We start from the raw sequence: 17817 nt of genomic DNA, 5'->3' as shown, positions 1-17817 counted from the left end.
ACAGCAGGACATAGTACTACCATATTAACAAGCAGGAATAGAAAGGTGACTAGAAAAGGTTGAAGCCCACTGGGGGAGTTTATTCCAGTGAACCTGCAACCTTTAAAGTGCCTTAGTCACAGGGGTTGGCACATAATAATACATATATAATGTTCAAAGCCTAATGTTAAAAGCATGTGTGAGTTTGTATTTGACATTTATATCGAAACATTAACATTTTGGCACAACATGTTCCTCATGGTAGCACTCCGTATCACTGTGTAGAGACATACTGTTCATCCTGAAGCTCATCTCTGGTTTTCGGCCATTTATGAATGTTTTCAATGATATTATTGGCATCATGTATGCTTTCAAGATGTCTTTGCAGTTCTTATTTTGGGCCTTTTATAGAGAGTGTTGTACAGTAACACTGTAATAACTTTCAGTAGATTTTCAGTGCATTATAATTGCTATATAAATGCTTGTGAATCCTTATAATGGTTATGAGTGTTTAGAAATAATGGAATACGTATTGTGTATATACAGTATTACTCCTCAAAAGGTTATAAGAGCTTAATAATCTAAATGCTATTGTTATAAAGTATGTTCACAATAGTTTTCCCAAACACTGAGAGCCCCTTCAATGTCTCTGTGTCACCGTGGACGTAGGGCAGCATCATTACATTCATCAGAACCCCTGCCTGTCTCTGGCAAAGCTTGTCATCTTGTCAGGGAAACAAGATGACAAGCTTTTTTTTTGTTATCATGTGACTGTGTGCTCTACTTTCTAGGCCCAGAGATTCGCATTGATCTGAGAATGCTAATGCACCATCATCTGCATGTCAAACAGTTTTCAACATTGTAGTAGCCAATTAGTCATAAGCTGGTGCCCAACCCTTTCTAACTCAACCACTCTGATTCCCCCCGATCCCTTCTTTTTTCGACAGGGTTTTGGGGCGCAGTTTGATATGGCTGCCACTCCCGGGAAACTTGCAGCATTCGTCGCGGGCATATGGATCTCCATTCTGCTCCTCAACCCCTTTCCTCAAACTGGGTAGGATGACTCATCACTCTCTCTCTCTCTCTCTCTCTCTCCTCTCTCCATCCTCTCCTCCTCCTCCTCCTCCTCCTCCTCTGTCCCCCATGTTGAAGCTCTGGGGATGTGTTGTAGCTAATACATTCATTAATAACGCCGCCCCAGTTCTGCGGCCAGGCTTTATGATCCGCAGAATGCCATTTGGAGGCAGACGTGGCTGAGTGTAAATCGCTATTGGATTTCTAGTGGCAAAGCGGGGCTCAATAAACCTGGAAGAAGGCCGACTGAGGGTAGACCTGAGGGAAGGCGAGACAGGGCTTAGCCCAGATTGCCTTGCCATGGTGCCAGTCAGCTCTCACTGCCTGTTAACAGCATACAGTACAGTACTTGTGAATTTCACATCTGTAGAACGGTGCCGCCAGGAGGAGGCGCTTGCCAAGCCTGGCCAGAGAAAAGGCCTAAGATCAGTGTTCCTACACAGCCCTAGGGTGCTACTGTACATGCTTTGGCCTCATGTATCCATTCAGGAACATGACCCCGGCTGCTGTACCCAGCCCAAAGCAACATTTTTCTAACTAATGTTTTGCTTAGTCTATACTGTACTGTCTCAGCCCTATCTCACTTCAATACTACTTGCCCTTACTGATTAACACAGTCAATTGGCATCTATCCATTCTGTCTCATCTATTACCCATTCCACATTACCAGCCTATTTCCTTGGAGTAATATACTGTTATTATATTGATACATCTCTGATTAGCATGTCAAATGCAAGGAGACAGTAAGTCAAATGCAATCTTCTCAAAAACGTTAAAACTATGAGTCTTTTTTTCGCATTAAAGCTTGTAGCTTGTGCATGCATGTGATGTATACAGTATAATTGCACAGAATGTGTGTGTTTGTGTGGTCAGCATTACACATGAGGACTCTCTTCATCCCAGAATTAAGCACCCCAGTCAGGGTAATCTGTCAAAGAAATGCATTGATTGAAATCTCCTTTTTCCATCTAGCTAGAGTTAGGAGCATATCAAGAATCAGATGGGGAGTGGAGGAGAAAGAGGTGGTTGGGGAGAAATGGGCGGTGGTGCAAAACCAATTCAGCACTAGTACACACGCACGCACACACACACCCACACACACACACACACACATACACACAGGCGCACACACACAATATTCAATTGGAGTAATTTAAAAAACCTTGCACTGTTGGAGCAGTGATTCATTTTATACAGTGTCAGCAAAGAATGGAAAAGAAAGATGGACCGAATCTGATTTGATGTGACATAACAGAGCCTGTTTTCCACTATACGTTTCCGTATTCATATACACCCTTCAAGTAAATCCCATCGTTTCCTCCCCCATTATTAGGTTGATTTGCTCTTTGGAAAATGTACGATGCATCCTTATTTTTCAGACATGCTGGCAATCCATTCCTGTTTGCTGTTTGCAATGCAGATTTTTGCCCGGTGCATGCATACATGCATACAGTAAAAAAACAAACAATGTTAATAACAAAAGCTCTGAGAAATCTGTGCGTCCTGAAACATGCAATATTATAATGAGGAGGAAGATGATGATGATGACGATGATAATGGAGATTATACTGTAGTTCCCAGTATACCCGAGTTACGGAATATGTAAATGATTCAGATGATTAGCAAAACAAACAAGCCCAAACAGAGTAAACAAGCCGTTTAAACAGACAAATTGAGGCCTTGTAGTGGCTTGTTTCATGTCTCGGCTCACTTTGTTGTCCTAATAATCTTTCTGGTGACTTAAGTGAGGAACCTAAATAGTCCTGCTTATTTAGATGACCCATTTCTCTCTCTCAGTATCAGAACGGCCCCTCTCTGTGAATTTGAAATACGGTATCTGTGCTTTGTTAAGCCTCCCTGTCTGATCCCCGGCCTTTTGTTGCCTTGCTTCTCCCAAACTAAGTTTAACTTCGACTTCCCCTGGGATGGACCAATAAACTATGGTATTTATTATTTCTCTCTAATGCGGTTATGTGGAAATGTATCCTGAGAATGAGAGGAAAAGAGTAATGGCTCCATGAGGCAGAGCTTCAGAGCTGGCATTAAGGTTAGTCCTGCTTTGTTAAAAAAAAGAAAAAAACGTTCAACCATGTCTTAGCAGAGATTAGATGTGCTTAACATTATTTAGGTGGCATTCCCTTCATTCTGAAATTGGATCATATGTTTCCAGATATTAATAAGCGTGAATTGTGAGTGTGCTGCATGCTGGCTCTGACTCCTCTTCTCTGACATCTCAAGGAGGCAGAAAAAGAGTAGTAATAACAACAGCAGTCATTGGCGTCTCTCACTTCCTCTCATTCTGCCTCTCTCTCTCCCGCTCTGCCTCTCTCTCTCCCGCTCTGTCTCTCTCTCTCCCGCTCTGTCTCTCTCTCTCCCTCTCTATCTGTCTCTCTCTCTCCCTCTCTATCTGTCTCTCTCTCTAATGTCTGTGTTGTTGTGTTTTTAAAGCATCAAAGGTATCCAGTTCCAGTGCTTCTGCAGTCTTTGGAAGCCACAAATGCAGTATGTCCTAAAATGTGTCTATATAACCGCACACACTGCCACCCTGACTCCAGGGGCATAGAAATTAATCTTTTTTTCTGGGGGACGGGGCTAGATTAAGCATACTCTTGGTGCATATCATCAAGGCGTCCTCAATCACTTGAGAAACGACGCAGCGTCCTTGCATGGCAATCTTTACTCAGCAAATTGCATTTAGTAAAACCTGCGCTAGGTGAGGCTTTGCCTGAGTTCCCCCTTTTTAGATTTAAAGTGGAGGGGAGCAGAGGTGGGGGGTGGGCATTGTGATGTGGTGTCTGTCTCTGGAAATTTGTATCTGAACCGAAAATGTAAGTGTACAGCCGTACCAGCCATGACCAAGTTTGTAAATAATCCTTTTAGACTTCAGAGCACCAGAGTGCTTATACCTCCAGAGTATCTCTCCACATCAGCAAAGCTGTCTCTCCCCGAGTCCTGCCGCCTCCCTGATGCCCACTGATACCATCGCCGGGCTCTAAATCGGCTTTGCTACAGTGCAGGCAGGAGACTTTGCTAATGGATAAAGTTGTCACAGACAAATCCCTCATATTAGGTTCTGTCACTCTGTGCATCGCCGCAATCCCTCACTGCACACGCTCACTGATAGGCAGGGCTTGATTAAACTATTATTCGCAACAATCCATCTTTTACATATGAATGAGCAGTGGCTGTGTTCATTTCCATTCTATGGAGGTCTTACAACTCCCCGCAATCCGCCTCGCCTCCAATCCCTGGCTAACGAGTGCGGACAGCCAGACCTTCTTCTGTTGTCTGTTTTGTTTGGAATCCGTTTTAAGCGTCACCGGCTAAAGTGACACATAATCAATGGCTATAAGGGAGAGAGTGTTGTATGTCCACCACGCTATGGATAGAGCGTCTGAAGTTCCCTGCTCCTCTCCCTTTTCTCTCCCCATCTCGCATGTATTATTCACGGGATGGAAGGGAAGGGCGTCACTTTGAGATGTGACCCGGTCGACAGATAACATTCTGTCAACGTTACGGTGGCATTGTCAAGGTTAATGTGTTACAAGGCTGGGAGAGGGTAATGTATTCCCTCATGAGCCTCCCTGCAATGCTCTCTTGGATACTTGCCTGGTGATGACTTGCGTTCCTTTTTCAGCCACATGAAGAAAAGTAAAGTAAAAAAGTAAATGTTTCTATGTAGAGCACTGTCAGATACTATATCAATATCACATGACATAAGGCACCAGTGCTCGAATTTAATAATTCATAAACTATGAAAACAATGCTATTGCATCCTAACCCTCCAATTATAGGCTACTGGGCATGCCTCATGAGCGTAACGTTTGTGTCCCGAAGGGGTTGCGCTGGGGATGCTGTTCCAGGCACGTACTGGAACAGAAGCGTGCTGTCAGTCAAGCCGCTGACCAGAGAGAGGCTTTGGGCAGACTCAGTCTTGTGGTGTAAAGTATCTGGATAGCTGTGTAAACTAAACTTGCGCTGCAGTGCCACAAGCCCCACGTGAGGCCACGCTGCTCATGGAGCTTGTCTAGCATGTCTCCTAGTCAGCTGTGGGAGTGATTCAGCTGTGGCTGACCAACATTTTCATAACAGTGACGTGACATGCCCAGTGTGGTTTGGGGGGTGAGATCCCATCTTGGCCTTTTTTTTGCAGGACAAGAGATGAGGATGGTGGATATTGGAGCATCTCATACTGAAGAACACCACGGTTAAGCAGCGCCTTTTCTTTATTGACAGGGAACATTTAATTAATGTGTTTATCAATCTGAAATTACCCTACAGTACATCTCCCCACGTTCTCCATCCTGCTCACAGTTTATTGATCCCCCTGCTAATTACCTGCATTTCAGTTGGGATAACTAACAGCAGCATTGTGCTGATATATATTGAGTAATTGATCTGTCAGCTTCAAAGTTCCTAATTGGTGAACAGTCCCAGCAGGCATCTGTGAATCATATTAGAGGATCCCCCAGAGGGCGTCTCGGCACAGTTGCACTCTCAACACGGAGAACTCAATCCTGCCCTCGGCTCTAACGGATGATACATGTCTGTCTCATTACTGACCGCTCACAGCCAGTTGACTCAATGGATGATTCAACACCTTCAGTGACGTCGAGAAGGGCCTTGAACTACTGTTGCAAATAAACTGCCGAAACAATCAAACTGCAATCCTCTGTTTTTTGCCCTGGGGCTCTCTTTTGGAGTCCATTGTTTTTTGCTCTGATTACACAGTGATTTGGTGCAAGCCAATATACTTCCTGTTATGCTGGAGCTTGCACTGGATTTAGAGAATACTGTTGTAGAATCCTGTTACAGTTCATGGTGTGATAGGTCTATGACCCCAGAACACCTTTCAGATAGCCTTTCCTAAAATCCTATCAGTACTCGTACTGTAAGATTTGCGCCAGTCAATGAGTCCTGTCTGTTGAAGCACGCTCTTGTTGAGAGTGATTCTACAGCACACTGCCTGTTGGTACGTCAACATGCCTCATTGGACTGAACACAAGGGAATAGCCCAAAATAAGTGAAGCATCCAGATTGAGTGCCTGCACAGAGCTTCAGAAAAGCATGACAAAACTCTGGGAAGCCAGTCAGTTAAACAATGTTCACTTAACAGGCTTTGCTCCATAAAAGGTACAAACTTTCTCTGAAATAATTATGAAGTTGAAAGAAGAGAAACTAATATGAAGAAAGCCCCTAGGAGATGCATTCTGCCTAAGTAAAACGTTAGGAATAATTATTCCAGTAGAACAGTAGAAAGACCTTTTTATGCATGCTGCTGTATATTTAATTCACTCACACACAGTAGATCTTAATTTAGCCAAAGGCACTAAACCAAGGACACATTGCACTTTAATGTTTGGGGGGGACAAAAACAAACAAAAAACTTGCTACATGTAGATCAGAGTAATTTGTGAGCACAATAGTTTTCTTTTCAAATCTCCCAGGGATATTATTACATGTATATCGTATGTATGAATACAGCAAGATTGTAGGTTGTAGTATGTCACTCTAGTTGGTCCTTTCTCCTGGTTTGGTCGCTTTCTAGAGCCTGACTAGGTATTGGAGGTTGATCTCAGCTCTTCGGCCTTAAAGGTGCAGGGCGTAATTTTGTAGGAAATCTGCCACCTCTAACCACCACGGTGAAAATCAGTTTGAATTTCCAAATAATATTCCCTAATAATAATATAACCCCCCGAAATGGACTTGCAGTGTTGGACATTAGCTGTTGTGTTTCTGCATATGCGTACTATTCGAAGAGGCAGCTACCAGAGACAAAAAGGCAAAAATCGGTGAGTCCACTCCCCTAGAACACCCCTGGCATTAACAACATGTTTATATGCAAACTGAGTGTCAAGTTGGATACACCATTTTAGACTTTTTCCTGACAAAAAAGCATTCGTAAATGAAATATTTATTTCAAGGAATCTCATTTCCTGATCGCTACCAATTGAACATAGTCATTACAACACAGTCATTAGGAGGCGTTTAGAAAGCTTGAATGTTACATACGGGACCTTTTTAACCCTTTACACATGCAATTTGGGGAGGTGGGGAGTTACTGGAATGGTTTGTAGCGTGGCCCAAATTTACCAAGCCTTTGCATCAGGTGCAATGTTTTTTCACATGTTTTTTCAATAGGCAAAAAAAGCACAAAACAGAAAACTAAAATGTTAAACTATCATCATTTACACTTCGCTTGAATGTCATTGCTTCTTATAACCTAACCTACTACTTTTACCTTTTTGGTGTTAACAGGTGTAAACTTCCTGAATAATTAAGGTCCCTTGTCTGCAAACAGACAAGGCAGATGTAAATGGGAGAGGCTACATGATCCTACGAGGGCCCATCCAATGTGTTTGAGTCCTGGCCAGCCTTTGCAGGGGTGAGAGGAGCAGCAGCTGCTGGGTAAAGATGGGTCTGGTTCAGCACACAGCGCCAACAGACAAACAGAGACAGACAGACAGACAGAGACAGACAGGCTGGCAGACAGACAGACAGACAGACAGAGCTGATTGGGTTTGTGCCGAAGGGTTTCTGAATCAGCACACTTCGAGGCCCTGTGTCCTGTAAAGGGAAACAAGGAGAATGTGGAAAAGGCCAATGGTGTCGTTTAGGTCACAACCTGCCAGTACTCCAGGCAATAAAGCAAATTGACTGTATTCAACCTGCTCAGTGTGGAGGCTAGGGAACCTTTCCGTTAATGTGCAGAGTAAGATTGAAGAGCGGCCCCCAGCAAGGGGCGTTGACTTTCATTTGGCAGGGTGATCAGATTGTATCCGACTCTCTTGTTAGAAATGTGCAGGTGTGCATATGCTTGCCAAAGCACTCAAACAGAGGTTTGTTTCAAATGGCTATTGATTAATGCCCCAAGTCTTCTTTTAGGAACACAACATTTTTACATTCACTGGCTATTCATTTAAAATGCTGTTGCAAGAGCAATAGATGTATCGCATTAAAAGAGCCTCCAACACCAAGCGTGTGTACATGTGTATATGATGTGTATACAGCACGTAAATAATATGCAGTAACTGCAACAAAAGATAAATAACATTTGCAGCTCATTTCAGGTTTGGAATCTATTTTACTGCTGGTGTCGGTGAAATGAAAAAAAGGGAAATGAAGGTGTAAGGGGAGGGAGAGTGAGAGCGGAGGTGAGAAAAGAGAGGGTTACAGAGTTGGAGAGAGATTAAGGGATTCAAGGATACTGTTGGAAAAGAGTATGATGAGAGAGAGAGACAGAGAGAGAGAGACAGAGAGAGATCTGCCCCCATGTCCCAGGCCCTCAGCCCCAGTGTAGATCAGGGAGAGCTCAGTACTGAGCTGTTGCCTGTTAAACCAGATGGGGGACACATATGTTTGCCATCTATCTGTGAGACATATTTGTATGTTTCTGGCACCTGTGACTCACTCAGAACATATCCAGTCAAAAAGGTCAGCTGTGTCTGGATCATGGTGGGCTGATGTAATGTTTATGCAAAAATATTAGTAATATGATGGTTTATCAAAAAGCCTATGTGTTTTATGTCCAACATGGGCCATTCAGATGTTATATTTTCCAGTTTCAATCATGGACACTCCAACCCTTATCAAGACAGCAGCAGAATATACAGTACCTTTGTCTCTCTCTCTCTTTCTCTCTCTCTCCCTAAACATTGTAAAGTCATGTTTAAGATTTCAGTATCTGTTACAGAAACCGTTACATTACATCTCTCTGAGGTGTGACATGAGTTCCACAAATAAAAGTCTCAACTGAGTTTCCAGAGTGGTCCTCTTCAAAAGAGTAGCTACTGTACAGTACATTAAACCCTCATTAGCTTGAAGTTGATGAAAGACTAATCCAGAGAAAGGTTGCTCCTCAGTGAGCTGAGATGTGGCACGTGTCTCCTGAGTCAATCAAAGCTGTATTAGCAGCTATTGTTCTACCTGTTCCCTTTTCTCTCCTGGACGCCTTATCTCCTCTGTGCATAGACAACTGGAAGACTCTGAAAAAAGAGGCAGACAAAGGAAATCAGTCATATTGTCAAGGCATTGAATGATACGAGGCATGTCTTTGTCAGAGACAATGTGTCGCATGAGATGCTGCATATCAATGTCTATAGACTGGTGGTGGGCTGAGGGGGTGTTTGAGTTGGGGGAAGGTGTGTGTGGGGGGGTATGTTGGTGGTGATGGGTGGCAGTAGGGGGTTGCCTCATTCTGGAATAGAACATTTGTTAATTAAGAGTGTATTGATGAGGAATGGGCCCCCTCATGGTAGTCTTCTCCATAGCCCCCCTGTTGGAGTGAGATGGCGATTGTCTTACATTTTAATTTCCCATTGCCATAATAAATAAATGAAGCAGGGGCCCCTGTAGCTACAGCACGCTGGGGAGAGTCATCAGCTTTCAAAATGTCATTTCTGAGCAGCTCAGAGCGGCCCAACTAATCCCCTCCATTCGATTCTGGCAGCCCCTGGTGCCCAGCAGCGAGACAATGAGTCTGTGTCGCGTGGGCCCAGCCACTCCAGTGGCGGACAGATATCGGGGTCCTTATCAGTCAATCAGTGCCAAGCCTCCCTCTAAGCCCACACGCCACACTCCAGAGGGAGGGAAGGAGAGAGAGAAGGAGGAAAGGAGAGTTGTGTGTGTGTGTGTGTGTGTGTGTGTGTGTGGGTAGAGTTGGGGGCGCTTCCCGAGGTGCCCACTTTGGATGCAGGATGTGTAAGCAGCCGCTCTTAAAGCTCAAGGAATTTAATTAGATGTCGGTGGAGTTATACCCAGTGCGGCTCTTTTTCCCTCTCTCTACCTCTCTCTCTCTCTCCCTCCCTCTCTCTCTCTCTCTCTCTCTCTCTCTCTCTCTCTCCCTGTCTCTCTATGTTGCTGTGCTATGTTTATCAATCAGACCTGCTTCATTTTCTGCTCTGGCCCCTTTGGCTTTGACTGGCGTCTGAGATGATTGGATGTGAAACGCAAATAGGAGTTCATACGTCAAGGTGCCACACACACACACACACACATACACTGGCAGAGACACTCACGCACAGAAGTGATGTTCTTGTCTCAAGCTTCCAGGGACTTTGTCTCATCCAGAAAATATGATTCTGTCATGGTCCCATCACTTCAGTGTACCTTTATGACATTGTCTTAACAGTGCTGTGAGCACTGGTATACTGACAGTTTTCCTTGACTTCACATCCCTTGACACAACACTATTACTTGTGTGTCTACCAGTGGAGCACATGTGCTTGTTTATACAGGTTGTTTGTTGTTTATACCTGTAGTCTATGTGACTGAAGGTAAAACCAGCTTGATGTGTTTGAATGCTTAACGTTGGTATTTGAGGAGATGGTCACGTGTGTTGGCAAGTCAGAGGTTGCAAGTTCGAGACTCGGTTGGAGCAACTCGAAATTCAGGGCTACTGTTTGCAACAACTTGACGTCTGTTTCATTGGTGCCGTGACCCGGATACGCAGTTGGGGTTAGCTCTGCGGCTGGGCTTGCTGTGGTATCGTGAGTTTCAAGGGGTGTGTGTACCGAGTTGAGATGGTTAGCGCACTCCTTAAGTTCAAATACCCCCATCCGCTCTGTCCAATTGCTAGCTTTTTCGATAGCACAGCTGGTTAACATCAGGTATTTGAGGATGGTCACGTATTTTGACAAGTCAGAGGTCGCAAGTTCGAGACTCAGTTGGAGCAACTCTAATTGCGGGGCTACTGTTTGCAACAACTTGCAGTCTGTTTCACGTGCTTGTATATAAATTAGTGCTGGGCTGTTAATGCCCTCCATACATGGTTCTTGATAGGGGTCATCTGGAAATAGGTTATTGGTCACCTCCTCAGGGGATGTTGGTTTGATTGAGAATGGCACTCATTAGCTCATCAGTGCTCTCTCTATAGTGCCCTCTCCATCTCACCACTGCATTGTTCACAAGGGAATTGTGGGCCCAGGAAGAGATAATTGCTCTGCATATTTAAGGTAATTAAGGAAGTGGAGGTTGACTGCATATTCAGGACCTCGTTTGTTGCTCGTGGGGTATTATGCAGGGATAAATCCCCAGGCAGAATTTGCCTATGAGTTGTCTGTAGCTCTGTGACAGGCTTCACTAATCCGTCAGGACTTCAATCAGTCTGTCCATGTCTGAAGTGTTGTGCTGCCATACGGTGCCTCAAATGTAACCACAACATGTTTGTGTCTCAATCAATGCAGCACCCATGACTATGAAGGCTAAAACATGTTCTTTCAAAAAAAATATATAAAAAGGTGCAATTACCTCTGCAGCCCTCTCAGTGGTTTGTAACAACAGTGTTTTCTCCAACGCCCTGACCTGAGCCTCCTTGTATACAGGAAATTGATTATGAGCACAGTGTGTGAAGCTGTGGACAGCCACGTGTGGTTTAGTTGAAGCTGTTTTGCAATTGCTTGCTTCACCAGCAAGTTACTGATGTGAATTTCCCATGGCTGTTCTGAGGAGCCCAAGAGACGGCCACTGGAACTGCTTCTGTATATTCAAAGACTCAAAGATGTCTGCTGTGTTCATTCTGACACATGCACTCTTTCTTTCTGTGTTGCTCTCTCTTTCTCCCCCCTAACTGTCTCTGTCTTTCTTCCTCTCTCTCCGCAGGGCGGTGGTGGTTGGGCACAGGGAGCCACTGCCTGATGACAGCAGAGACAACATCACCATTTTTACCCGGATCCTGGACAGGCTGCTGGATGGGTATGACAACAGGCTGCGGCCTGGGCTTGGGGGTGAGCTGGATGTTGATTTTGAATACTTTTTTTTTTTTTTAATTTACAGCTATTCACAGTGTCTTAACTGGCTGCCTTTAGTTCCTAGTTCTGTTAGTGCTGGACAATATCCTAAACACATGCAGTACATACAGGACCAGGAGTGAGGAACACATGCAGTACATACAGGACCAGGAGTGAGGAACACATGCAGTACATACAGGACCAGGAGTGAGGAACACATGCAGTACATACAGGACCAGGAGTGAGGAACACATGCAGTACATACAGGACCAGGAGTGAGGAACACATGCAGTACATACAGGACCAGGAGTGAGGAACACATGCAGTACATACAGGACCAGGAGTGAGGAACACATGCAGTACATACAGGACCAGGAGTGAGGAACACATGCAGTACATACAGGACCAGGAGTGAGGAACACATGCAGTACATACAGGACCAGGAGTGAGGAACACATGCAGTACATACAGGACCAGGAGTGAGGAACACATGCAGTACATACAGGACCAGGAGTGAGGAACACATGCAGTACATACAGGACCAGGAGTGAGGAACACATGCAGTACATACAGGACCAGGAGTGAGGAACACATGCAGTACATACAGGACCAGGAGTGAGGAACACATGCAGTACATACAGGACCAGGAGTGAGGAACACATTGAACTGGACACAACTACCTCCATTGAAAACTCAGTGAGCACCTGCAAGTCCTCATTCTCCTTCCTCCATCATTCGGCCCAAGCACACCCAGCCTGGCGGTGATAGATTTCTGGCTGTGACCCCCATGAGGAATTGGTTCCCTTGTCAGCGTGACCTCCACTGATCCTTCAGAGCCAGACAATGGTTACATAAACAGCTCCAGTTTTCATGATCAGAGTGAGGATACAGTACAGCACATCTCCTCAGATGTTGAACAGATTGCTTTTTGGAACAGTGAAATGACTAATCCTCCTCATAAGGAGATGCTTATCAGAGGCAACATACTACAAAGCCGTATTCAAAACAGCAGTCTCCTGACACTTTACATGTAAGCCAAGTATAGGTCCCAAGAGGTCCAACAGAGCTATGATTTCTGCCCACTGGGGATGGCCCAACATGCGGACAATGCTAATACTACACAATAATAATCAGGGTTGTGATTACTATTCTAATCATTTCACCTTCATTGTGGATTTTTGAATGTCATCTTATGAGTCATTTGAATCATTTGTCAAAAGTCCTGTAAAAGTGTGAGGATGTGATGTGTTAAGCTGGCAGTGTTGAGAATAGCCCTCTATCGCCCACCCCACTTTGATGTTTGATAAGTGCCACCGGCGTTTGCCACCTATGCACTTTCCACAGCTTTTTCGACCTCCCTAAGAGAGAAATCCCAGGTGCCCTCCAAATGCGTTGGACGTGTACTGTGTTCCAAAAGCCCTGAGCATCTGATTTTGATAAATGGCCCATGTCATGTTGCCAGGGGAACTCTAGGCTCCATAACAGCAGGATCTGGAAACATTCCATCGACACAACTATGTCTCTGAGCAAGGACTGGCAGACAGCCACCCGGCACCTTACATCAAAACTCCCTCGTTTGCACCGAGACGTTCATTTACATCCTACAATCGATTAAATCAAAGTTAAGCCCTGGCTGTGAGGCTCTAATTGGAAACCCTATAACTAAAAGGTGATTCCCCCCACTCCCGTCATCGCATTTTGGATGAGTTATGGGCAGACTGTTGGCAGTCATCACTCTGTGTTTCATCTCTGGCCTTTTTTAAATGCAGTTTTCTTGAACTCCACTCTGTGCGCATTTCACCAAATCACACAGGAAATGTTGTTTACCCAGAATCTGAGATAGAATCCACCCTTAGTTAGAGGATAATACACAATGGAGAGCATTAGGATAATACACAGTGAAAAGCATCATCTGACACCAATACAAACAAGAGCTAGCAAACAGGCCTAAATATGTTTTTAATGTGCTCCTGCCAACCCTCATTATTTGCCGGGTTTCTTGTTTAGTTTGTGACTGTTAGAATATGCAAACGCTCTCCCAGTAAACAAACCCCCCACCAAAGCTAGCTACCTTCAGAAGTTCACCCTTGTTTATTTTCTTGAGTGGTGAGGTATCAAACATTAATGTTTCTGCCACTATTGAATATTGAATATTTCAATGTGTACTGAACTGACTCAACTCCTTATCAACAACCGACTGAACAAGAGTAGGCCTTGGTAGTCAGGGGAAGTACTGGCAAGTGGAAACCATAACTTGTAAGAGACACTCTGTTGCCTTTGATCAAGTCATCTAACCTCTGTCTCCTCTCCTTGTCCAATCAGAGAGTATTACCGAAGTGAGGACAAACATCTATGTGACCAGTTTTGGACCGGTGTCAGACACAGACATGGTAAGTGTCAATGTCCTCCACTGTTCTGTGTTCTGAGATTCTAGGAATGTGACCCCCCCCCCCCCCCCCCCCCCCATATAACCAGCAGTTGACTTTCATCCATCAATGGGGTTTCTTTTAGAATTACTCTCAATACAATGACAGTATTTATTCTCCTTTTTTACCGTTCTGGAAACAAATCTTTACATTAATTAGATGCTTACAGTACTGCATATAAAGAAAAGAGATTCTGGACAGCAACTTGATCCCTTCAAAGATGTTTTTATTTGCTGACGTGTTTCGGAGCAAGCTCCTTCGTCAAAGCATGAAAGCTTTCTCCGAAATGTATCAGCAAATAAAACATGTTTGAAAGGATCAAGTTGCCGTCCAGGAGCTCTTTTCTTTATGCGGTATACTTCATATTCCATGAACTGAGAACCCCTCCAGCAATTAGTTTAGTTTGAGTAGTTTGAATTTTGAGCGGCAGCACTTTTCAGCAGTTAGATGCCCCTATACCTGTGTATTAACATTATAATAACTGTAGTAACAACATTGTTATAACATAAAAATCTCAATGCAATTACAAAGACATGACCAATGTACTGCAGTACAGTATAACAGCATGTTAATACAATGTTGTTACTAGTGTAATTTCAGAGTTACAGCACAGGAGTTACACACTTAATGTAAAGCGTGACGAATATGGCATTTATTTTCTGTGTGCAAAGATTGCAAAGGATTCTTCCTGTATATTTCCTGTATATATTCCTGTATTATTATGGCCAATCACTCCTGTTAAAGGCTGTTAGGTTAAGGTGTTGAAGTGCCATTGATGGACTTTCCTTATCAAATATGTCTCTATTGCCTTGAAATTGAACAAGATTAAATGAATACTGCAAGCGTCTTGCTCAACTGGAAGCTATACTACTGTATACATCTTGGGATTGTGAATGCCTTAGTTGGCCAAAGGCCATAGTTAATGCATGTGGATAAGGATAAATGTGGAAAAGCGGATCCTCTACAATGCAGCAGTAAGTCATATTTACCATTTGACCATGGAGACTGACACTGAAGTCAAAATAATGTTGATTCATGAGGCCATTATTTAGACCCCAATAGAATTCTAGAACATGGCTGCAGTTTACTGGGTTCTGCCTTAAATTATTATATTTCTCTAATGACTGAAATAATAGTGAAAAACTCAAAAACTAAGGATACATGTCAATTACAAGTTCATTTAGTTTTAAAGATGAGAAGCTTAGCTTTACTCAAATATTAGGATCCCCTTCACAATCTGTCATAAATCCTCACCACACTGTCAGATTGTATGTATGTATTTATGTATGTATGTACAACCCATTACTACTAAAATAAAACAATAAATAAACCTGGCAGTCTAGTCATTATTGATACCAATCAATTTGACAGTTAATAAAAAACTAATTTGGTGAAATATATCACCTACATATGAAAACATTAGCTAGCTAGCCAGCTAGTACATTATGGCTCTCTACACTCACATCCCTAGATTACACACCACACTGGATTATTGTCTCCAATATGAAAAATGGACACAAATCGATCACCAAAGGTACAGTAATCTTGTCATGTTTTATTTCTTCCCACTCAAATGCTAAAATAGAGAGTCATATGTTTTTGTTGAAGTGATTTTACCTTCCATGGTTTAAGTATTGTGTGCTTAAATTGCTTCATTGTATGAGTGAAAGTGAAAATGACGGCCGGCCGCGGCCGCTCTACTAATATACAGGGCGGCCGTCGACGGCCGCTGTGGGGTCTAACAACTGGAGAATGGCATTTTATATAGATGTACATTCAGGCGTCCTGTTCAGATTCAGTGACACAAAACATTTCAGCTGCTTAGAATTGGTTCATTTTAGAGATCAGGATCTGGTTATGGGGTGGGACTGGAGGAATTGCTCGCGTCTTAATCATACACACAATTGGGTTTTGGCATGCAAGATATATCACCAGAGCCATGCAGTGCCACTGCTCATCCTGCACGTTCCCTAATAGTGAGAGGAAAACAGAGTGCAATCTGCTGCATTATATGCAGCTTAAACCCTACTTGAATTACAAAGCAATAATTAGCTAGGTTAACATTAACATCCTCTGAGTATCGAAAGGATTTAGCGAGTTTCTAGAAATTATTTATTAATTACCCCAAAAAAGTCCAGCCGTTTTAACGCCTGGGAAAACAGCTCCAATTAACAGGAAATTACATAATTCCTTTTCTTAGAGGACAACCGATACCCAGGGCATCTCACAACTTTGTGTCTCACACATCCAGTGGTCCAATTACCCATCTATGTGCCACGATGAGTCTCATGGATCCCTCCCCCTCTCCCACCCTCGGGGCCAGTGGTTCTACCTCATCACTGGGCCCAATGTGCCACGTCTGCTCCACTTTCTAAACAGTCACGACAGGGGAAGAGTTAATGCTAAAGTCGGAGTGAAACCACACCAAAAAAAACTCAAATATCAGGCCAGTAAGAAGGGCACGCAAATCCCAGTCAAAGTGCAGAACACTTACAGTAAGTGACTGTGTTGTCTGCAGATTACTCTAGGGGCTGTCAGCCCAATCCATAGAATATGGGTTGTGTTGTTGACGGCGCGAGAGGAAGTAAATGTGCTGCTCTCTCTGTTTCTTCCTCCCTCCCTCCCTCCCTCCCTCTCTCTCCCCCTGTATCTGTTTCTGTTTCTACATCCCTCTCTCCCTCCCTCTCCCCCTGTATCTCCCTCCCTCCCTCTCCTCCTGTATCTCCCTCCCTCTCCCCCTGTATCTCTCTCTGTCTCTGGAGATCTGTGGAGCTCAGTCCCATTTGTTCGCTGGTCTGCCCTGTTATGACGTGTTCTCTGGTGGGCTGGGCTTGACAGGCCTGGTGTGATGAAATTGAGGGCAGTCTAATCTGCCCCAGGTACTGTGTAGAACCCTGCCTGATGAGGATGGCAGAGGTAGTCTGGGGGGCTGCCTTGATCCATCCAAGCTCTGCTCTCATTTCACTCTCATCTATTGTGCTGAAAAACTCTGGAGACCTTCGGTACAGGCACACTAGTGTGGACTTGCCAACAATCAAGCTTTGAAATGGCCTTATCGTGCAAGATATGAAAAAAGGCATTATCATTTATTTGTCTCCCTCCCTGGTGTTACTTTGCTTAATTGTAGTATCCATCTACTGTACACTAACGGTTTAGTATGTTATTGAAACAGGCTGCTGTCTGAGCCAGATAGAGTGAGGTGGACATGAGGCTTCTTTGGGGCTTGATAAGCTTGGCTCTGTTCTGTTCTAGTCCACCATGCATTAGCCTTGCCAGGAAGTGTCACTATTTGGTTTATTATCAAGAGGTACAAACCTCTTTCCTTTCCTCTGTGGCCTATTTGGCTAACCCTGCCAAGGACTCTTTCTCTAAGGCAACTCATATTTCTTCTACTGTAATTGGTCCCTATTTCAGCTACCAAATTACTTTTTTTTTGTGAGGAAGGAAGAAAAATAACAGTTGGATACCAAAAACTGGGAACCCTGTACAGTAAATGGTTCTCCAAACGAACAAATTAGGTGGAGTTTGAGGGTAAATGCTGAGATTAAGCATCCATCATTCTTCCCTTGCTCAAGGGGACTCAAGCCAAATGAGTCTTCTCGCAGGAAAAT

At 43.9% G+C, this 17817-nt stretch overlaps 1 protein-coding gene across 2 annotated transcripts in view; it reads left to right on the top strand.

The window, feature by feature from the left end:
• Positions 1 to 947: 947 nt before the first annotated feature.
• gabra3 (gamma-aminobutyric acid type A receptor subunit alpha3) overlaps positions 948 to 17817 on the top strand; it is a gene marked incomplete at both ends in the record, with an annotated part of 52988 nt that continues 36118 nt past the window's right edge. The window contains 3 exons of one of the 2 annotated variants that reach the window (XM_083665047.1): positions 948 to 1033; positions 11653 to 11777; positions 14103 to 14170. In XM_083665047.1, the coding sequence (XP_083521173.1) occupies positions 948 to 1033; positions 11653 to 11777; positions 14103 to 14170 (279 nt within the window). Of the gene's footprint in view, positions 1034 to 11652; positions 11778 to 14102; positions 14171 to 17817 lie in introns of those variants that run through there. The other variant, XM_083665048.1, reaches the window with a different exon arrangement.

The sequence above is a fragment of the Argentina silus genome (assembly GCF_951799395.1).
Source record: "Argentina silus genome assembly, chromosome: 2".
In the NCBI taxonomy this organism is placed as follows: domain Eukaryota; kingdom Metazoa; phylum Chordata; class Actinopteri; order Argentiniformes; family Argentinidae; genus Argentina; species Argentina silus.
The sequence above is the reverse complement of the archived record's forward strand: the minus strand, read 5'-3'. Positions and strand labels throughout refer to the sequence as shown.